This window comes from Fistularia commersonii, chromosome 23 (assembly GCF_037954325.1).
Source record: "Fistularia commersonii isolate RoL2024-O1a breed Wild chromosome 23, RoL_Fcom_v1.0, whole genome shotgun sequence".
NCBI classification, from domain to species: domain Eukaryota; kingdom Metazoa; phylum Chordata; class Actinopteri; order Syngnathiformes; family Fistulariidae; genus Fistularia; species Fistularia commersonii.
In genome coordinates, this window is record NC_141306.1 from 6,764,970 (window position 1) to 6,786,298 (window position 21,329).

Here is a 21,329-nt window from a genome sequence, read left to right on the forward strand (position 1 = left end):
CAGGCTGGCCGCTGTGCACATTCCTCCACACGCACGGATGCACGTGGTGGCCGGAGCAAGGGACGCTCTATCTGAGCATGCGCCGCCCAACGGCCAAAGTAGGAATTGCTAGCATGACAGAGTAGGAGCCGCAGAGGACAAATAACCAGAACCATGTATGTTAATGACCTTAAGTTGTTTCTCCTTTACAGGTGAAAAGTGTAGAAATATGAAGACGAAGCAGAGGTTGTTGACATTCACTGAGTTTGCTAATTCGTCAAGAAACGCAAACACTGGGGATGGAATGGTGAGGCGGAGACATTTTGTCTGCAGTGGTCAGACAAAAGCATGAAAAGTCAAGGCTCCCCCTATACTGCCGCATGTTTTCCACAGCAGAGTAATCCGATTTTTATTACAATATTTTCATATGGCTCAGTAGATATGGTGCATACATATTCAAGAACCGCAGTTCCCTGCGTCGCCTATTATTTCATGCAAATCTAATGTCTGTTGCATTAAGCATTCAGATATAGTAATGTGATGTCATTATAGCAGAACAGCTAAAAAACGATCAGTCTTTATTGACATTAGAACTTACTACCTGTCACTCACTGCTAGAAGCAAAGCAAGCATTACATTATACAGTACAGAGGAATATGTTTTCTTACGGTGCATATGACAGTGAACACTTGTTAAAAGAGTGAATGTTGGAATGGGGCTAAAACCAGTAAAGAAAGTGTGTGTATCCGTGTGTGTCTGTGAATTTCTACCCACACTTGTAGGTTAACAAGAAATATCTACTGGATATCAAGATGAGGAATCATCACGATTCTTGCTGCGTGTAATTCCTTGCTCAGTGGTCCTACGTTGTCTGTTATTTATGTCTTCGACAAGTTGTCTGCACTTTACAGTTCGTACGATTACACACGTCTGGTTTGTGCACATTTTCATTCCACGCGCACACACACACACACACACACACACACTCACTCACTCAAACGCTCACACATCCACACATACACACGCTGTTTGGAAAGGAACCACGTGATCACGGCGCTGTAGTCCAATTGAACTACAACTCCCGTGCCCCCCTCTCTTACCCGCTCGTCTAACCTACCGCTTTGCGTATGTGTGTGTGCGCCGGATTGTTTTGAACATCGGGAAATACCGGGAACGTGTTACCCCTGTGTATTCAACAGGAACGCCAGTGTTGTGGTAATGTGAACCTTCGTGTTTTTCTCGATGACTTGAATGAATTTACATTTTTGTCTTAAAGTTTTAATATGTGCCGGGCGCGAGACAGGTAGTTAGCGGTTTGCTAGTGACAGAGCCGGGAGGCCGTGTCACGTTTTACCTGTCAGTGTTACCGCCTTTAGCTTGTTGCTACAACTTAACATCTTACAGGTACATATGTAGATACACGTTTCATAGAACAACGAGAAACTACTGGACGGTTTAGTTTTTACTGACCCCGTTTCCCCTTCATACTTCTTCACTCTATTTATTTAATCCTAGCCTAGCATGGTATTAGCTCAGTAGCTAGCCTAGCATCGGTATTTAGTGGATACCGGTTCGCCACTCCTCGGTGTAATAGCGGAAAATCACTGAATGCAAATGAATTCACAACATCACGAGATCAATTCTTTGTTTGCCACTCTGCAATGTCCTCGAAAGGGTATTGTAAAAAAAAAAATGCCCATATGTTTTTTTTTTTCATTTTTGTAAAACTACTTGTTCATTTCCTGCTGTTTTTTTCTTTAAAGTCTCGCAAATTCTCACACTATTTGCGTCTTCATATGTAATTTCCTCCTCTGTCTTAGGTAATTTCCCAATTTATTTATCTTGTCCTGAATTTCATGATAAACTTCAAGAAATTCCTGGCAAATAATATCAAAGAATGTTCCATCATGTTGAGGTTTAGTTGGTCAACAGTAATGTATCAGTCCATATATAAACTTTTAGAGGAAAGGTAGGACTATGAAATATTTTCATTCCCTAGTTATTCCAATGGCGGCAGACATTGTTGCACAGTTGGCTGAATCACTGGCCAAGACTGGAGTTGAAGAGGGAGAACTGAGCTACAAAGGCCAGGGGAGAAAGCTGGATGATGCCGTGTCCGGTGAGTGCCAGGGGACACTGTCAAATCAGAAGGATGGAGGGTCTGTTTCAAAGGCATTTAGTGGCCTCGCCGACACTGACATAATGGAAGGGATTGTACCAAGTATATGTTACTGATCATGCTGTCTCTAACCTCACACATGCAGCAAGGCTTTTCTCTCTGACAGTTCACTCACACTGGAATACTTGATTTACTCCTGCTTTTTGGGGTCAGCTGTTAAAAGTATAGTTTATTTAATGACAGATCACACCTGATTGGATATTTTCCTTCAGACATGCGGTCACTCAAAGTGAAGCTCTGAAAATTCAAGGTTAGCAGTATATGTGATCAAGGGGCTTATGTGGTAGTTTGACAGAGTGCAGGGTTGAGCTCCTCTATTCATGCAGCTTTTGATGGCTGCTTTGTCTGTCACACATTGTCCTGAACCAGCTGAAATGAACATAGCGGAACATTACGTTTTAGTTGTCAACCTGTGGTGTTGCTGCTGTAGATACTATTGTATTTGGTTATGTATAGTAATCATCAATTGCATGAATGATTGTGAGACTGTTATTGGCCCTGCAACCAGGCATATCTGCCATGCTGAATTTTCCTTTTGGCTCGTTTGTCCCATTATCTTGTCTCATGCCATAACCCTCTCCTCATCTCCAGTGAAGGAGATAGTGAAAGAAATCGAGGAATTTAAGGGTTTACAGGCTCTGAGGCTAGAGGGAAACACTGTTGGCGTTGAGGCAGCGCAGGCCATCGCCAAGGCCCTGCAGACGAAGAGCGAGTTTAAGGTTTCCACCCTTTTCTTGATTAATTAAATCAATAACTTTACACATAGGGCGTGAAATTATCTCATATCAAATACACGCATAATACTGCAGTGTCTTTCCCATTGGTTTCATGACAATTTTTTGTCCATTTTTCTTGCCAATACAAATAATGATCATTGTCAAACAGTTTTGTTTTTAAAATGCAAAGTTATATAATTTGGAGCATCAAAGTTGATTTTTTTTTTTTCCTTTTTCTTTTTGATCCATAAAGCTACCATTATGATGGTGTTTCTCTAAATTTCAATATAGGTATTCATGTTACAATGTAATAATCTTTTAAAGCGATGCAATATGTTTCGTTTTGAATCCAAAGTGTGGTAGTCTTTATATGATGACATTGAACCCTTTGATTCAGCGCTGTTACTGGAGCGACATGTTCACAGGCCGTCTGCGCTCTGAGATCCCACCTGCCTTGGTAAGCCCCTCGCTCTTCTGTGTTATGTAATATTTAAACTCAAGTTTATATCTTCGGTGTAAAACATTCTATTAAAAAAACTCGTCATATATTACATCGTTAGAACTTTTGATCTTAATAAGGAACATGATGTCTCAATTTCGAGCCTTCAAACCAGCAAATGTTCATGTTTGCGTCATGTTTGCGTCATGTTTCTCCTGAAAAACAGCACTTTGATTGTCTCTGTCTTGATATTGAAGAACTCATTGGGTGATGCTCTGATGCTGGCGGGTGCCCGGCTCACAGTTATAGACCTCAGCGACAATGCGTTTGGACCAGATGGGGTGAGGGGCATCGAGAAGTTGCTCAAGAGCACAGCTTGTTACACGCTGCAGGAGCTGCGACTCAACAACTGTGGCTTGGGCATTGAAGGGGGAAAGGTAAGAAACTAGTTTATCTTTCTGTTAAAACTTATCTACACTATGAGGAGTATTACAGTTAAAAATGATATCACTGATTGTTTTGTTTTTTTTTTTACATCTAGATTATTTGACCTTAGCTCAGAATCTACACAATGTTCTACTTGAAAAAAAAGTAAAATAAAAAGTTACGGTCAGAAATGATTGTCTTTTTTTCTATAGTGTTACAACCTTAATATTCATAACTTTCTTTGGATTGTGCAGCAGAATTGTATTTTGCATTTGGACTGTCATAACCCTCGGTTTGTTTTTTTTTTTTCTTTCATTCATTTACGGAGGCATTTAGAGGTTTGACCTCTTTTAATAAAAACTGTTCAAATTCACATGTTATTTTGATCTGTGATTGTATGATAAAAGAGGTTTTTTTTTTAATTCATAGGAAGCAGAATGACAGATGGTTTCTAGAAAGGATTATAAAGTTACTTCCATGAATATCGCGACTGAAGCTTATACTTTGAAGTTGTAAAGTTGCTGATACTAGAATGGATGTTTTCCAGAGTGATGTATCTGATCATGGACTCCACAGATCCTGGCCGATTCGTTGACCCAGTGCTATTCGACATCTCAAAAAGAGGCCTCCCCTCTTTGCCTGAAAGTGTTTGTAGCAGGGAGAAATCGCCTGGAAAATGATGGAGCCACAGCTCTCGCTCAAGCTTTCCAGGTAAAACACAAATGATTTGATAGATGTTGAGCATCTGATTAGCCTGTTATTATGTAAAATATGTTTCACTCCACATAAGACTGCCTCGTGTCTATGTAGCTATTTGCTTCTTACAACTGCTGTCTGTGATTCCAGATGATGGGAAGTCTGGAGGAGATCCACATGCCCCAGAATGGCATCAATCACCCTGGTGTAACAGCTTTGGCCAAAGCTGTTCAGAACAATCCAAACCTCCGGACACTCAACCTCAATGACAACATCTTCACTGACAAGGGGGCTATTGCCATGGCTCAAGTATGATGATATTAGTAATCAGATTTATGGATTACTTTTATGGTAGTTTGTTGTAGCTGTGTTATTAATAACTGTATCTTATCTCACTTATCTGAAACACTTAAGAACTCCTGTTAGTACAGTGAGCGCACATCAAAAAGCTGCCCATACGCTCCCTTATGTCAGAATGGAGACTCTAACCCTCGCTTGAAGTATGCATGCTTACAGGTTTCAGTCAGTCACTCATCTCAATGCTAATAGTGGGCTGCGTCCAGTTTTTTTTAAAATTCTAAAGCAAGAGCTTAGCAGAAATACAGTGTTGCTGTTTTCTACTGCTTCTGTAGCTAGTGTTGGGTGATATGATAAAATAATGGAAATAAAGTCTTTCAAATTCCAACAGGTACATTTTACCAGAAAGATGTAATTTCAACCTTTTTTTTTAGCAAAAAAGGCTGCTGTTGTCTCTTAACCACAAGTGATGTGCACTCACACACAGCACAGGCGGATGGCTTTTGAGAAAACTGTTCCTTTTTATTCGGGTGATAACAGTATATGTCTGACCACTAGATAAGATACCAATGTGGTTGTCTAACATCAAGTAAATCATCTCTTAGAGGAGCCATGACAAATGTATCTATGCTCTGCAGGCTCTCAAACATTTACTTAGCATTCAAGTGATAAACTTCGGAGACTGTCTGGTGCGTTCAGCTGGAGCCACAGCCATTGCAGACGTCTTGACAGAAGGACTACCAATCCTGAAAGTGAGTTTTATCTAGTTTAAATCTGGTTTTAATGAGGCAGTCTGGTTCTAGTTAAACATACAGATTAATATATTAGAAGATCTGTGGTTACAAATTACAACATAAAATTATTTGTAGCAAAATGTTGGATGAATCATAGTATAATCAGTCTGATTGATCGGTCCTCATTGTGTTTCTTCAACTCTAAAGTTTTTCTTTTCGCATTTTGCAAGGGATTCTTTAAATTTGTGTCCTGACTTTTTCTGGCACTATACCCTTCTGAGGCAATGTTATTTTACCTCTAACAGGAACTCAATCTGTCATATGGGGAGATTACCAGGGAAGCTGCGTTAGCTGTGGCAAAAGCTGTGAAAGACAAAGAGCAACTGGAAAAACTTGACCTCAATGGTAAAACACAAATGTTAGGCTAAAGTTATTCTTATTTAGAACTAATGGTTGATGATAATACTGCTGTACTATATTTTTTTTCACCCATGGCGTGTAATGTATTTCTGTTCGTTGGCAGGTAACTGTCTAGGAGAGGATGGCTGCAAGGCTTTAAAAGAAATCATGGAGACCATGGACATGTCTGATATTCTGGGATCGCTCAGGTAATTCAGAAGGAAAATCTGTCATTGCATTGCACTGGTCATTTCACATGGTTTAGACTCCCATTTCAAATGGCCTTTTCCTGCTTGTAGCCCTCAGTCAAACCCAATGCCTGAAGTTCCCCAAAACTGCATCAACTGCTTAAAAATTATATTACTGCTGTGTTACACACACTAGTGAGTTGTGTATTCATTTTACCCTGAATGCTCTGCCTCTGCTAAACTGAATGGATCCTATCCCAATGCGATGAACATGAACAAAAATACATATTTCAAGCTGGATATGTTCTAGATCAGATTTCATAATTATTTTTTATTACACAAACTTGTTTTTGTGATTTGCTTCAGTGATGAGCAAGGAGATGATGACGAGGATGAAGATGATGACGAGGATGATGATGATGAGGAGGAGGAGGTAGATGAAGAGGAGGAGGAGGAGGAGGAAGAAGACGAGGATGAGGAGGATGAAGTGGAAAGCAACGGCAACAAAGTAACTCAGTTGTAGCTGAAGTAACATTAGATGTAAAGATATCCATTTATACACATTAGTTTAAATCCACAGATCCAATTGGGTGATTTGAGTGAGATTCTCAACCACGTTAAGATATGATGTTTCATCATGAGACTTTATCTGTGCTAGTGCAGCAATTGTGGATAGACAAAAAGAAAAGACAAGAATGCAGGAAACACTAAATATAGCGAACAAGAAACAGAAATGATGTGTGTGAAATGCTCAAGTATGCTTAACAGAGTTTTTATATTAATTCCCGGAGCCCAGTGAATTCTGAGATATCTAAACATGGCATTGGCATCTCATTGCTGAAAGATGGATGCGGTATTGCACAAGTTGAATTGTGCACAAAACACAAGCTGGCACACTTTATGTTTAGATTGACATGCTCTTGACTGATAGGTCTGGTTGAGAAGCACAAATATAAACTGTCCTAATCTTACCTGAACCTGGGCTAATGTTAAAAGGAAAAGAAAAGTAAATAATATATACAGTTGATGGTTTTTGAAGAACTGGAAATTTGGCAGGAATTACCTGAAAATGTTAAAAAGAAGAAAAAAACATTAAAAGTGGCATAAAACACCCTCTAAAGTAGAAAAATGTTTGTCCGTTGTCCCAGAGGCTTTCAGGTCTGCACTAAAAGAGAAAATCCCCTGACTGTAAGGAATGCTTTTTGTTGAAAAATCTATAGTCGGATTATGAAAGGACTTTGCAAAAGACATTTTCCCTATGAATCAATTGGGTTTTTTTAGGTTTTAGAAACGATTTGTGAGTGGTTTATAATACATTTGAATTGGCAATTATTCTTTGCATATTTCCTGTAGCTCGCATTTTTCCAACTCTTGATTTGACTTCTGCCTTCCCTGTTGCAGTTGTCCACCCCTGATTCACCGCCGCGACCATCCGTCGCATCCTTCCTGAGTTTTCCATCCCCAGATAAACTGCTAAAACTGGGGTCAAAGAGAGCCTTGCTGATCGAGCAGCAGGTAAATACTTAGCTGAGTTCCCAAAAAAGGCACATCATCTTTAGTTCCACATCACCAAGAGAAATATAAAAGTTTAGTGTGATCTACAGACAAGTTCTCGGCTGTGTCCTGAAGTGGTTGAAGCATAAAAATAGTATTCATGCATTAACAGGCCTGCACAGATAATTTTATTCTTAATTCAGCATTTAGTTTATCCCTATAGATGAGGGACATTTTAATTGTCATGGACCATCTCACTCCTTCTCTCTGTCTAGGTAGATGTGACCGATGCTACAAAAACAGCTGAAGCCTTCCTTAAGATCGCATCCATCTACAAGCAAGAGAATATTGAAGTGAAGAATGCAGTCTTAGATAGTATCGGTGAGACTGCCCTCTAGAAACTAGAAATGACTTAAAACCTGTTGCAGGACCAGACATCACTTTTTTAACCCTTTAAGTATCAGTTTTTAGGTATGAATTCACATCAACTTTTTTACTTTTTTCCACAGATGCCCTTCTTAAAAAAGCATTTGCCTCTCCATCCTTCCAAGGCTACAACTTTGTCTCAACCTTGTTAGTGTTACTTGGACTCATTAAGGTGCGTTTAATCTGCAGTCTGTTCACTTATCCTCTTCAAACCTTCAGCTCCTGGCTCAAGTGAATATAGCAACAAACCTCAAAACTCTGTGGAAATCATTAAACGATAAACTAACTGATTTTCCATCACCGTCTCTTGAAAATAAATATCCCCCTTGTTTTGCCAGAAGCAGGCAATAACTACCAGTAAAATGCATACCAGTTTGTATTTAATTTGATGCTTTTCCTATTTTCTGTGATTCTATTTTCACATCTGTGATTAATTATTAAAGTAATTAGGAGGACACTTAATTACAAATGTAAAGACATTTCCATTCCTGGTGGAGACTGACTCAAGGGCATGTACACGCTGTTACTACACCCTTTTCTGTCTGTGATTCTGTTTCTGTTAAGAAAGATCTTCAATAACCCGATTCCTTAACACTTATTTCGTCGACCGTTTCCCTCCCTCCTTTGTCCTGCATCCATGTACCGTCTATTCCTTTGCCCATTGTCCCACTGCATCAGAGTGAGGACAAGGTGAAGCCTGTGGTCGTGGTCCCCGGTCACCTGCAAGCTCTGGAGCACGTCGTTCGACAGGACTATTTCCCCAAAGAGAGCGTGGCAGTGCTGGAGGCCTTCGTGTCCCGGTAAGGACGTGACAGAATGAGCCAGTCAGCAGGCAGGATCCAGGTACAGAACACTGTGTGTTATCCCAGCGACACCTGGGTGTGTATATTTTGATGACCAATTCTAGCGGGTCTAGGGGTGTCCTAGTTTTTAGATTTTTGTCCACGCTCTGCACACAGCTCTTTATGTTCTATAATTTTTTTGGCAGTAATTTTTTTCCCTTTTCTTTAACTTTGTGATATGTATCCATCCTCTTGGAATGGAATAGAATAAACTTGGTGCGTTGTTGCTAAGTAACAGTTATTTGTGTATGAAAGGGTTAGAACACCAGCTTCAGCCTCCGTTACTCAAGCCTGGCGCACCAACGCCGATGTAAGGGAGACCTTTATTTCTTCAGATAACTTCAGTTAGTCCCTGAAGAAAGTTTCACTCTGCTCAGGGGCTCATCTTTAGCCCTTCAGCTTTTCTCTGCTTAAGTTTTTTTAGTAGTAATTGTTAAAACCCGACTTGTGTGCCCTTCACTTCCCATTCTCACTCCTGACACACAAATGTATCAGGGTTTTCTCAGTACACCCAAGTTCACAACATGTCTGTATCAGCCAGTGAATGCAAATCATTCTCAACTGCAAGGTGCAGATTGCAAATGGACATTTCTCTGTTTAGAAGAAAAAAAGAAGTGTCCTCTCTTCTCAAAACTCCATTCCCTGCTGCTACCTGAGAAACGAGTCATCCACCAGCCCAGAGGAGAGTCATAGACTTTGTAAAGGGAGTCTGGACTGCTCTGAACTTATTTCAGAGATGTCTGCAAGAGAAGTGAGCTTTTCAAAGGCAGATTACCCAGTGACTGGTTACTAACCATATAAATGACGGCATATCAGACCATCTTTTGTAAAATTAAAGCTATTGTTGCCTTACAAATGTCATTAAAGATCAAGTGCCTACAGTACAAGAGGCAGAATGAGAGTTCATTTCCCTGGTTCTGATTTCACAAGTCCCTCTTCTCCGATCTCTATTTTAGAGACGATGTATTTAAAAAAACAAAAAAAAAAATCATACCATGGTAACTGAGACTGCTTCGAACAGCGTAGGTGTGTTCGACCGCTCACAATCACATAATGTGATGTACTAGTGTTTTTATCTTCCACAGAAACAACAAGGCCCTGGATTCATGTGGAAACTCCAGACACAACCTCCAGTCAACGCTGCAGAGAATCAGGTCCGAGAGCTGAGGACTGAGGACAGCACTCTTAACTCTGAACTCTTGACTTGAACAGATGGACGTTTGGACACCAGAACACACAAGGCTAGCTTTCAGGAACCCACTCCACCTGGTGACACTCGGTCTGGTTATCATCTTAAATACCACTTGTCGATATGTTTGGGGTGTTTCGGTACGGACTCTCTAAAGCGCTTCATGAAAGTGGTGACTGAAGCAGTTTCAGACTTTGAAGCCTGTTTATATGATTAGGACATATTTGGGGCTGGACATATTCACTGTTGTACATTTTCTAGCTTGAGTTTCCCTTTTGATATTGTTTTATAATAGATGATTACTAAATAAATGAATATGGTCAAAGGAGGTTTTAAAAGTATACGCTGTTGACTATTAATGAAAATATCACATATGAATGAGGGAATTTGTTCAATAATTCAATTAGGTTTATATGGCTTTGATTTGGAAGAATAAAGATGTTTTTTTTCTGGTTGTTAAAATTGATGATGCTTTTTTTGATTGAATTGTAGTCTGCCTTTGAATCAGCAGCTGGATTGAAATGTGTAAAACAGGACCCCACCACCACCAATATTCAGTCACATTAAACTGCTTGGAAAACTGGAAGATATCATTTGCTTTGAAGACTTCGTAAATGATCACAATATCCAATTATGATTTTCAGTATCCGGTTACCATTACCATAGTAACGCATTGCCCCATGACATCCATGAGTCCACACCTTTGGCAATTAAAAATGTTTTTAGGTAGTTTTTTTTTTTGGAGGGGGGAATACAGTACAAGAATACAGTTTCTTCTCGCTGATTTTCAGCCTTCTAACTGCCAAAAAAATGTAAAGCCAAGGTGTTAATTTCCGGAGAAGGGTCAGGGGTCAGCGGCTACCGCACAGGAATTTATCAAAGCCTTGTTCAGTGTTCAGAGGAACCTCATACTGCGTGCACAGGGAGTGACGGGAAATCTGCGGGAGATTGGTAAAACTAAATGTTATCAAGAAAACCTTGATGTCAGATGAAGGTAAGCTGACTCTTTGCTTTTTGTTTAGTCCTTTGTCTAAAAGTCTCAGTTCAGACTTCCTGTCCAATACAACAATTGTAATTTGAATTGTCAAGAAAACCAATGTTTTGTTTTACAACGAGAACACAAGTTCAGGACAGGCAGGGTCAAACATGATAGCCAAATCTTAAAATCTTTATATGTCTAAATATGTAAATTTTAACATAAGAGTAAAATGATATGCGTTGACTGGTTTAAACAGTTCCATGAATGTACTACCATCTTCAGAAATGCATAATTCTGTTATCAACCTTGGTCTGAAGGGTCTACCAGCTAATATCCATTAAAAAAATAATTTGGATTATATAAAGGAAAAATGTCCAAATTTAAGAAAGCAATCAGATATTTAAATGTGTCCACTAAAGTTTTAGACAGTTGAGTCATTTCATAACTTGTGCTTGCACAGATGCATTTCCTCTCGGCTGTGGTACTGCTGGCGGCCTCAGGTCTCACACCTGTGAGAGCAGGTAAATGTCCAAAGGGTTGCCGCTGCGATGACAGCAAACTCACTGTTGCTTGTATCGGCAAAAACCTGACCGAGGTTCCCTCGACTATAAATGAGGTGAGGAATTTGTTTGCCGTTCTTCAGGCCCTTCACACGACGGCTCAATGTCAGTACGTTTCTGTGGGATTTACAGAATGTGGCGCGTCTCGACTCTTCCCCTGGTTGAATGTGTTTTCAGACAAAAGTTTGGAATTATGAACTCAAAAGAACACATATTCTTGGCCTTTATGTTTTTAGCACATCTGCTTGAAACAAAACGGAATATTTAAACTTGTAGAATCATGCAGTTTCAAAAGAGGGATAAATATGATAACTTTAATGGAGTTTGATATATCTTGGTTTTATTTGACCGTTGTACTTGTTGCAGTTTCTTTTATTTTTTGTTTGTCAACATCAGTGCCACCCAGCAGCCATTCACATCTCCTCCTGTCTGCTTTTTTTGTTCTTTTAAATCCTCACTCACAGATTACAGTGAAGCTTGACCTGAAGAATAACAACCTCCAGATTCTACCCAGGGGGGCGTTTCTTATCACCCCCTACCTCACCCACCTCAACCTGCAGCGCTGCAGTATCACGAAGGTGAAGGAAGGGGCTTTCAGGACACTCGGGCGCCTCGTCTCACTCAACCTGGCCCACAATAAAATTGATGTCCTTTATCAGGTGAGGGCAGTGAAACCACCAAAAATTATAAATGCTGATAAATCCTTTAAATTACAAAGCTCAATCAATCCCAATACCTGTGAGAAATATTTGAATACCACTTTGACCTGCCATGATGATGCCGCACTTATTTATTCAATGTCAAAGTCAGCCTTATTGTCAATTTCTCCGCATGCACTAGACATACAGAGGAATCGAGAAGACGTTTCTCTCAATCCCACGGTGTCATGAAATTATCAAAATAATAATATTGATAGAGTGCCTTTATACCGTATACCTTATAGTTTAAAGTTTACTGTTTCAGAATCAGAATCAATAAAGTATTCTGATTCTGAAACAGTAAACATTAGACTATAAAGTATAAAGTATAAATTGCACGCCGATACAAACTGCTGGTAAGGTTATTATGTCTACTGTCTTTGTATGATGCCATGTTTAGGACTGTTTCTCCCCTCCCACTCCTCTCCCAATTTCCTCCTTGACTGCGACAGGAGTCCTTTGACGGTCTCGCCTCGCTGAAGGAGCTTCATCTGGAACACAACCTGGTGGAGGAGCTCCAGCCCGGAGCCTTCACACAGCTGGGCTTCCTGAACATGCTGGCTCTCGACCACAACCAGCTGGTTTACATCCCCAACATGGCATTTCAGGTGCTTAACAGACACACAGTCACGCAGACTGAGCAGGACGACCACAGACTGACCTGTTACAACCTCTTTAAGGTAAAAGAGGGTAAAATTATTCAACCGGGATCCAAATGAGAGGGCTTGTGGCGCGATGAAGAAAGATGGCTGCGCCGAGGACGAGTTCAAACTTTATTCCTAAAACTCCAAACAAAACTATCTATGAACTTCTCGAATTATTCAGACACTCAATCAGGATGGCATCCCCGGAGGTTTTCTAGCTCTCTGTTGAAGTTAATATTTTATGGTGATTTATATAAACATTGGTCTGATTTCTTCTCAAGGGCTTGAACAACATCATGTCACTAGATCTTAGCTACAACTCAATTAACAACTTGGCGCCTGAGGCGTTCGCTGGCCTCTTCACGCTGACTGAACTCAGTCTGGACCACAATGAGCTACAGTTCTTCCCCACCCTGGCAATGAGCAGGTAGCTACTCTTTCCATGATAGACCTCTGTTCCTCTTCATCCACACACATATGTTGAGATTGATATTTAATGGACTGTGAACCTCAATGCCCACATCATCACATGCGGATAATCTATTCCAAACAGACTTTCCTCAACACGCTTGTTGATTAACATGCTTGTAGATCGGTGTTTCCCAACCACTGTGCCACGGCACATTAGTGTGCCGTGAGAGATCATCAGGTGTGCCATGGAAAAATGCCCACTTTCACCTGATTGGTCCGAAAATTATTTATCCAACGCAAATAATGTGTCTTCCTATGTCTATGTGGGCAGCGCGCCCATTCGATGACAACGGGTAGTGAATTAACCTGTGCATCTGTGTATCGCTTTGCATGATACATTTTTAAAATAAAAAGTACTTGTATCTGCGTAAACAAACAGGCAGCATTGTTGAAAACAAAAGACGAGTGAGAAAGCAGTGAAAGCTTGCTACAAAGTTGCTGAACTCATCTCTAAATCCAAACAGCCACACACCGTAGCAAAACATTAATACTACCTGCCGGCAAAATCCTTGTAGAAGAAATGCTCGGCTCTGGCGTTGATAAAGAAATAGCCAGAGTTCTCGCCAATAATACCATTTCCAGACGTATTGATAACATGTCTTCAGTCATTGAAATAAGTGTTCTGGAAAAGTTGCACATCAGTGGGAAATTTGCATTGCAACTTGACGAATCATCAGATATTAGATATATTACATTTCACAATAAGTAAAGTGAGACTACGGTTTAATTCTAATTCGTTAAAAACTGTTTTTGACATATTTATTTGGTGGTGTGCCGTGTGATTTTTCTAAAGTAAATCATGTGCCGTGGCTCAAAAAAGGTTGGAAAACACTGTTGTAGATCATCCTCCTTGCTTTTGTGTGTGTGAATCTGTGTGCAGGGGTGTTTATATAAGTATACACGTATGCAGTAACAGTGTTGATCATTCCTTCACCCTCTTCATCCTGTAAAGACTCCGTGATGTCAGCCGCCTGGACGTGAGCCACAACCCCATGATCTACCTGGGAGAGGAGTCCATCTCTATGTCCAAGCTCACACACCTCTACCTCAATCACATGTCCCTTCAAGACCTGTCGGAGCAGGCTCTGTCCCACGCCCCCCTCCTCTCATACCTGGACCTCAGCCACAACCAGCTTCGTTACCTGGAGCCCCTCTCCGGTCCCACGGAGCTGGCCAGCCTCAATCTGACCGGTACATTCAAACATTTTTAAACATGAACTTCAACGTGAGACGCTGTTGTAATTTGTTGCCTTCACTCTTCTTGAAGCAAACCCCATCTACTGCAGCTGCTTCATGCGGCCCCTGAAAGATTGGGCGAGTGTCCGCGGTGTGAAGCTCCTGGGAGCCTGCGCTGGGCCTCCTCATCTTTCAGATGAGCCGCTGAATGAAGTAGCTTCTTCTGCTCTGCGCTGCCGCAGCAGGGGGGAAATGATGAAGGAGGAGTTTGAAGAGGAGGAGGAGACGGCCCGAAGCGCTCCTCCAACAACTGTGCCCAAGCAGAAAGTCAAATGTCCGGTCAACTGCGACTGTGACGTGAGTGTTCCTGCTGGGCGGTGACACAGATGCTGACACAGTGGTGGAGAAAATTCGGTGCCCTTGAGGGAAGAGACTCTCAGAGAGCATCTCTAAAAGACAACGATATAAATCGTAGAATAGAATAGAATTTACCTTTTCATCATCAGATAATGAGGAAATTTCAATTCACAAAAGGAAAAGTGGACAGCGCAGGAGAGGTAGCTGATTAATAAATATTATAAGCTAAAACAGTAGCATAAAAATATTTTAGAAAATATAACAAAAATAAAAAAAAACTTGTGCAAAAATTGGAAATCTGCCGCAGACAACAGCTGCTTACAGCACCATCATGAGTGTTTGAATAAGTGAATGAATGGATGAATGAAATGAAGTCCAGTAGATAATTGTACATAATCCATAATGATGGAGAACTTTTGAAGAAGCCATTCAGTAAAATGTTATCTAAAGTAAGTCCTTGCTTTGGTTGTAATGACTACAGACGCGTGGTCTACATCACTAACAGAACGATGAGAAAATGCATCGTGATATCATGAAGTTTTGCACATCTTTTTTGGTTTTACTTCATTGATCTAAAAGATCATCTGATGTTTCTCTTCATAATGTCTTACCGCGAGGTCTATCACTGTTTTCCCTTCTGATCTGACCCTCTGCAGGTTGAAGCCCAGCACGCCACGTGTGAGGGTCGCGGTCACACAAAACTCCCGAAAGGCTTCCCATCTAAAACTCAGCTGCTCGACCTGCGCAGCAACCACTTTCACTACCTCCCCTCTAACAGTTTCCCAGGCACTAGCCAAGTTGTCTCTCTACATCTGGAATTCTGCAAAATTCATGAAGTTGAAGGCGCTGCCTTCCAGGGAATGAAGAACCTTTTGTATTTGTATCTTTCGGATAATGACCTCACGTTCCTGGATCCCAAAGCCTTTGCTGGAGTCCCCAAACTCACCTACCTTCACCTGGAAGGGAACCGCCTCGCTCACTTCCCCGGACCAGGTCAGCGCAGTACTATATATCTGAAAAAAATCTCTATTTGCATTTTAGGAAGTATGAAAGTAATCTGTATGAAATTCTTCTGTTTTTGTACTTTTGGACTCATCAATCTTCTGTCTTCTTGTGTCTCTCCTGTAGCTCTGGGACACTTACCAAGTCTTTTTGTCTTACACCTGGAGCGTAACAACATCTCTAAATTGGAGCCCACGGGCTTACTGTCCTCTGTTACTCCCAACCTGAAGGAGCTTTACCTGACCAATAACTCAATACGTGCTTTAGCCAGTGGAGCTTTGGATTCTCCCTTCCTTGGTAAACTTCACCTGGATTCAAACCAGCTGACTAAGGTGCCATCTGAGGCTCTGTCCAACAACCCCAACCTGGAGGAGCTCAACCTCTCCCGGAACCTGATCCGCTGGGTGGGACCAAATGCATTCCAGTCTGTATCTCAGAGTCTGAAGAGGCTTTATGTGGATCAAGCAGGCATCGAGAAGGTAAGAGAGAACCTTTTTCAACACAGCAGAATAACATTCCCCTTATCGTGCATCTACTTTTCACTTACCTCCCTCTTCTGACTGCTCACTACTTCTCAGTAGATGTTCCTCTTCTTGTTTTCTATGCAAGTTTAAGGATTTACTATAAAACAGAACCATATCTGGGCACTGGACTCTGGTGAGAATTGTGTAATATGGTGAGTTTTTGGAGACTGTCTGAGGCTGAGCATAATCTAATCAAAGTGCATTCGACAGTAGATCCATCAAAGATGAGATGATTTAAGATAATATATGCATAAATTAAAGAAGCGTTTATTGTTTTCATAAGTATTGTACAATAAAATTTCACAGTCAAGCCAGATAGGTAGCAATTAATAGATAATAAGCATGCTCTTGCAGCCAGGTGTAAACAGTGCCGAGAAATGTGAACAGTGTTAACAGGATGTGCAAAGTGAAAGAAAAAGTGCAATATGAATTGTAAACAGTTGAGATCATGGGATGTGTAAGTTGAGAAAGTGCAGATTGACAACTTGAAAGTTGAGTGTAGCTGTGGGTGTACAAACCCACAAGGTGTCATTTGTATGCAGACGGTTAAATACACAAGGTCACATCAATAGTCTGAACTCAACGGGAAAGTGATGACTTGAATCAGCTGCTTCTGAAACACACCATTATAATAATTCAATCTTTGAAGCCATGAGTGAAACTGTTCTTATCTAATGATATTCTGGTGTAGTATTTAGAGAGCTCCTTGATTGGTGCTCAAGTGGTTGATCAGATAGCTCTTCCCTGAGCAGATGTTCTATGAGTTTCTGGCCCCTGATTGTCTTTCATACAGTTGTGAAGGAAATCATTTCAAATCATCTTGTTAATATCCAGATGTCCAGAGATGCTCTGGTGGGACTGGGTCTGGGACTGAAGGCTCTGACTGTCAGAGGAAACCAGTTGGAGGAGCTTCCGGACCTGAGGCCACTCAGAAAACTGGAAGTGGTGGACTTGCAGGACAACCCGCTGCAGTGCGACTGTGCTTTGTTGCCGTTAGTGAGGTCAGGACAGGACTTTAATTTCCCTTTTCTTAAAATCAGAGCAGCATAGTGCAGAGTCCCAATTTTGCAAACATTCAAAATTTATATTCACAACAGATTTCAGAGCAAAAAACAGACAGATGTTTAACAAGATAAAAATCAATTTGCAATTAAAAATATCAACTATACTTCATGATGCCTCACAAAATCCTCAGCTTGGGGAAAACCAAACATGTCTGAATTTGTAGACTAAAGCTTTCCCATTTGTATTGATCAAAAATGTATACGTTATGGGCACTTAAAGCACTTGTCACAATTGCTGTGTCATTACCTTACCAATTAAATCCATTTTAAAAATATGGAAGAAGACAAGCAAACAACAGTTTTGAATTAAAAATCGATTGTTCAAAATTAAAAATTCAAATTGTCAGAATTGCTGATCAACACATTTCTGCAGCAATTAAGTCTTGCTTGATCTATTTCAAATTAATTTTTTTGAGAAACTGAGAACACAAATTTAGTCCAAATGTTGGAAAGTCACATTATGTGATTTAATTTACATAACATGCACATAGAAACTGTGTTGATGCTGCAATCTCTCAGGTGGATGGAGAGTGTGAGTTTGGAAGTGGTCGCCACCTGCGGTCACCCTCCTGAATTCAGGGGCCAGAAGGTCAGAGAAGTCCATGTGTTCAAGTCCTGCCCCGAACCCAGCCCTCTGCCGGCAGCCACACGCCTCAAAGTGGAGAAACCCAAACCCAGACTATTGAAAGCCCCTGGAGCAAAGGCTGGAGCAAAAAAGGTCAAAAAGAAACCGCTTAAAGCAACCAAGCCTCTGTCTCACAGGAAACCTGTGGCTACAGTCACTGCAAAAAACAAGAAGTTGTTCAAGCAAAAAGGATAGACCATTTTTTACTTTCGTGCAATGGGTGATGTATGTTTGTGACCTGGTGCATCATCTATGGACTGTGAAATATTTGCCTGAACACAATTAACAGTAGAAAACAAAATGCAGAACATAAATCTTTGTATTGATGTGATTTTTGTCACCACATATTCAAGATGTGATGATGCAAGAGGTGAAAGAGATAAACTGTCTCCAAGCACAGTGCATGGGAGGGGCATGAATTTAAGATTATAACCTTGGAGTCATCAAAGAATAAATATTATAAAATATAAATTTGAATATAATCCTTCAACCTACACCCTTGAACGGGAATACGACGGCTTATTATATTCCAGTGCAACCTTGCATGCATGTGGTTCCATGGTGTAATGGTTAGCACTCTGGACTCTGAATCCAGCGATCCGAGTTCAAATCTCGGTGGAACCTGAGTTTTTTTCACGAATTCAGTACACTATTTATAAAAAAAAATAAACATTAATGTTTTACAACGTGCCTTGAAAAATAATCAAGTATTTCAATTTGTAAAAAGAAATCCATAACATGGCATTCAACCGCCAAGCCAAACGGAAATCGCAGAAATGTTTCCGGGTTAAAGTAGCTAGCACCGACACCAACTGAAATATTGTTCAAGATGGCAGCAGCGATGGATGTAGACACACCAAGCGGCGCAAACAGCGGAGCCAGCAAGAAGCGCTTTGAAGTGAAAAAGGTAAGGTTTCTTGAGGAAGACAGAATAATGATGAGTGATTAATCTGAAGTGCTTAAAGGTGGCAAACACTTCACTGCTACCTACGCTAGCTAACGACAATTAGCATGCTAACCCAAGTTAACTTGGGTCGATTCGCGTTTAGCCTGCCTTAAACCGAGCATGATTTTGTACTTAACGGTTTTAGTTCTATTGTATATCATATGATTTTTATTTGAGTTGACTATCGTCAATTTTGATTGATAGAAGCTTTATATTGCCTTGTAACAAATTGGAAAAAAACAATATGATGTTGACTCCAATCTTGGGTAGAACGAAAAATCAACTGGCCAACAAGGCTCATCGGTAGCTATGAAGCTATCAGTGTGAATCTAATGCGACACACATGCTTTACAGACACAAGCAGAAATTTTTTAACAGGTGTTATATTTTACGCTATTTACACGATACTAAATTTATTTATATGATCTCAAACTAAAATGATGTCAATGTCATGTTAGTGGCGCAGCATGTATTAAATTTGTCATTAAGGCGGCCCTCTTCAATATTTTTGAGACATAAAGTTATACAGATTTAATTCAGTTTTCCTCATCATTATTGCACAGGACACCAATAATTCACGTTTGCTTATTCACCATTGGTGTTTCCCACTAGTGGAATGCTGTGGCTCTGTGGGCCTGGGACATCGTTGTGGATAATTGTGCTATATGCCGTAACCACATTATGGATCTCTGTAAGTGGAACCCATTTTCCATATTTTTTTCTTAACTGGTTTACCCCTTGGGCATGGATGTGCTCATGCCAAAACTGTACTCCATATTTATAAAGATATCTTTTTTTTCCTGTCAAGGGAACTTTGTGACTTTGGACTTCTCTGTCACAATGGGTCACTTGTCTGTCCTCTTATGAGTACGCTCAAAAGTCCTTTCAAGAAAAGCAGGGTTCAGTTTACGCGGTGAAAATCTGTTTGCGATACAAATGAGCTTCAATGGCTATTGTTCGGTTTTGCTTGGCATCTCACTGCAAGAGATCCAGGATTAGTTGACAGATTTGCATCAGCATCCCTATGAACCTTAGACTGTCACAGGAAAAGTCAAATAAATCACTATTTTGATTAACTTTCCAATTGTATACTTCAGATATTTTGTAAAGGAGTGAGAACAGTGATCAGACACACAAGCGTTCCATTTTAATCCACTCTGTTAGTTCAGAATGTCATATCTGCATCCCTTTTTGTTTACATCAGGAAGGGGGGTTTAAAATTTTGTCCTCAACCCCCCTAAAAAGCCAAATTTCACACTAAAAGTGCCAATCAATATACAATGTGATTGTTCTGTAATAGATTGTTTCTCTCGGTCAGGTATAGAGTGCCAGGCAAACCAAGCTTCAGCTACGTCTGAGGAGTGCACGGTTGCCTGGGGTGTCTGCAATGTGAGTTTCTGATTGCGCTTTTAAAATGTTTTATTTGTAACATGTCATAAAACAGAGTTGTCCGATGTTTTGTACATTTTTCATTTTAAAATGTTTTTGACCTCTGTGTTATCCAAAGCATGCCTTCCATTTTCACTGCATCTCTCGCTGGCTGAAAACCAGACAGGTGTGTCCTCTCGACAACAGAGAGTGGGAGTTTCAGAAGTGAGTTGTTTGTTTTGTTTGAAGTATTACACAGATGTGACTAAAATTTCAACTATCTTGAGCACTTGTGGGGAAAAAAAGATCCGTAATGACAGCAAGAACTCTCATTCTGTCTTTCAGATATGGACACTAGCGGGAATATTCTTTACCTCATTCCTGGCCTCTACAAAGTGTCTCCCTCACTGCTTCTGTTGTTTCCAGTCATAGTTCTTGCTGCCCACGTTCTGTTGGTAGTGCTCATGTACAACATAATTATTGCAACAAAGCTGATTGTTTTAGTCGTTGCATTGTAATGGGTGACTGGCCATACTTTTTATGATTATTAAAATACTGAAGGATTTGCTTTGTTGAAAGTTCTGCTCAAATGTGTTTGCTGCAGTTGAACGCAACTTCTCTCAAACTCCATAGGTGGCTCAATTTTACTCAACTAGATGTGTTCCCCTGAAGTCATCAGTAATGTGCTATCAGCCCAAATTAAACCCTGGATTGATATCCCGTTATTAAGCTAGTGGAGTGGACACAATTTCAAGTGACATAACCCCCAATTATGAGTGAGCCATCCTGATATCTCAATGACCTAGTCTTGTGAGGGTCCTTCTGCTACCTGAGAATAAAATCTGATCCAGCACCCACTTCATAGAGAGGGCATCTGATGAAAGAAGAGCTCTTATTGCTTTGAGAACAAT

At 40.5% G+C, this 21,329-nt stretch overlaps 3 protein-coding genes and 1 non-coding gene across 6 annotated transcripts; all 4 read left to right on the plus strand.

The window, feature by feature from the left end:
- Positions 1 to 1,081: 1,081 nt before the first annotated feature.
- Positions 1,082 to 10,466, plus strand: LOC147220832 (ran GTPase-activating protein 1-like). Of its 3 annotated transcripts, none has more exons than XM_086170858.1 (16): positions 1,082 to 1,194; positions 1,979 to 2,098; positions 2,750 to 2,877; positions 3,272 to 3,331; positions 3,571 to 3,750; positions 4,316 to 4,450; positions 4,586 to 4,744; positions 5,371 to 5,484; positions 5,772 to 5,871; positions 5,990 to 6,074; positions 6,420 to 6,561; positions 7,455 to 7,568; positions 7,823 to 7,928; positions 8,057 to 8,145; positions 8,652 to 8,816; positions 9,901 to 10,466. In XM_086170858.1, exons 2-15 carry the CDS (start codon positions 1,987 to 1,989, stop codon positions 8,775 to 8,777), a joined length of 1,650 nt encoding a protein of 549 aa, XP_086026984.1. In that variant the 5' UTR covers positions 1,082 to 1,194; positions 1,979 to 1,986; the 3' UTR covers positions 8,778 to 8,816; positions 9,901 to 10,466. The 3 variants fall into 3 exon arrangements, with proteins under 3 accessions (XP_086026984.1, XP_086026982.1, XP_086026985.1); XM_086170856.1 differs by having other exon boundaries at positions 8,652 to 8,773; XM_086170859.1 differs by lacking the exon at positions 2,750 to 2,877 and having other exon boundaries at positions 8,652 to 8,773.
- A 977-nt stretch (positions 10,467 to 11,443) lies between these two features.
- LOC147220833 (chondroadherin-like protein) lies at positions 11,444 to 18,299 on the plus strand. The gene is made up of 10 exons (XM_086170111.1): positions 11,444 to 11,599; positions 12,008 to 12,202; positions 12,694 to 12,849; positions 13,167 to 13,312; positions 14,309 to 14,547; positions 14,624 to 14,889; positions 15,546 to 15,882; positions 16,018 to 16,370; positions 17,250 to 17,416; positions 17,999 to 18,299. Exons 1-10 carry the CDS (start codon positions 11,444 to 11,446, stop codon positions 18,297 to 18,299), a joined length of 2,316 nt encoding a protein of 771 aa, XP_086026237.1.
- Positions 18,300 to 18,656: 357 nt separating this feature from the next.
- Positions 18,657 to 18,728, plus strand: trnaq-cug (transfer RNA glutamine (anticodon CUG)). The gene has a single exon. It is a non-coding gene; the product is annotated as a tRNA-Gln (tRNA).
- Positions 18,729 to 18,884: 156 nt separating this feature from the next.
- Positions 18,885 to 20,996, plus strand: rbx1 (ring-box 1, E3 ubiquitin protein ligase). The gene is made up of 5 exons (XM_086170444.1): positions 18,885 to 19,011; positions 19,663 to 19,741; positions 20,369 to 20,439; positions 20,558 to 20,643; positions 20,764 to 20,996. The coding sequence occupies exons 1-5, from the start codon at positions 18,934 to 18,936 to the stop codon at positions 20,774 to 20,776; spliced, it is 327 nt and encodes a 108-aa protein (XP_086026570.1). The 5' UTR covers positions 18,885 to 18,933; the 3' UTR covers positions 20,777 to 20,996.
- The last annotated feature ends 333 nt before the right edge of the window (positions 20,997 to 21,329 follow it).

Coding starts and splice junctions, on each gene's coding strand:
- rbx1 (XM_086170444.1), top strand. CDS start 18,934: ATGGCAGCAGCGATGGATGTAGACACACCAAGCGGCGCAAACAGCGGA. Junction 19,012..19,662: donor AGCGCTTTGAAGTGAAAAAG/GTAAGGTTTCTT, acceptor GTTTCCCACTAG/TGGAATGCTGTGGCTCTGTG. Junction 19,742..20,368: donor TAACCACATTATGGATCTCT/GTAAGTGGAACC, acceptor TCTCTCGGTCAG/GTATAGAGTGCCAGGCAAAC.
- LOC147220832 (XM_086170856.1), top strand. CDS start 1,987: ATGGCGGCAGACATTGTTGCACAGTTGGCTGAATCACTGGCCAAGACT. Junction 6,562..7,454: donor TGGAAAGCAACGGCAACAAA/GTAACTCAGTTG, acceptor TCCCTGTTGCAG/TTGTCCACCCCTGATTCACC. Junction 8,146..8,651: donor TGTTACTTGGACTCATTAAG/GTGCGTTTAATC, acceptor CCACTGCATCAG/AGTGAGGACAAGGTGAAGCC.
- LOC147220833 (XM_086170111.1), top strand. CDS start 11,444: ATGCATTTCCTCTCGGCTGTGGTACTGCTGGCGGCCTCAGGTCTCACA. Junction 12,850..13,166: donor TCCCCAACATGGCATTTCAG/GTGCTTAACAGA, acceptor TTTCTTCTCAAG/GGCTTGAACAACATCATGTC. Junction 13,313..14,308: donor CCCACCCTGGCAATGAGCAG/GTAGCTACTCTT, acceptor CATCCTGTAAAG/ACTCCGTGATGTCAGCCGCC.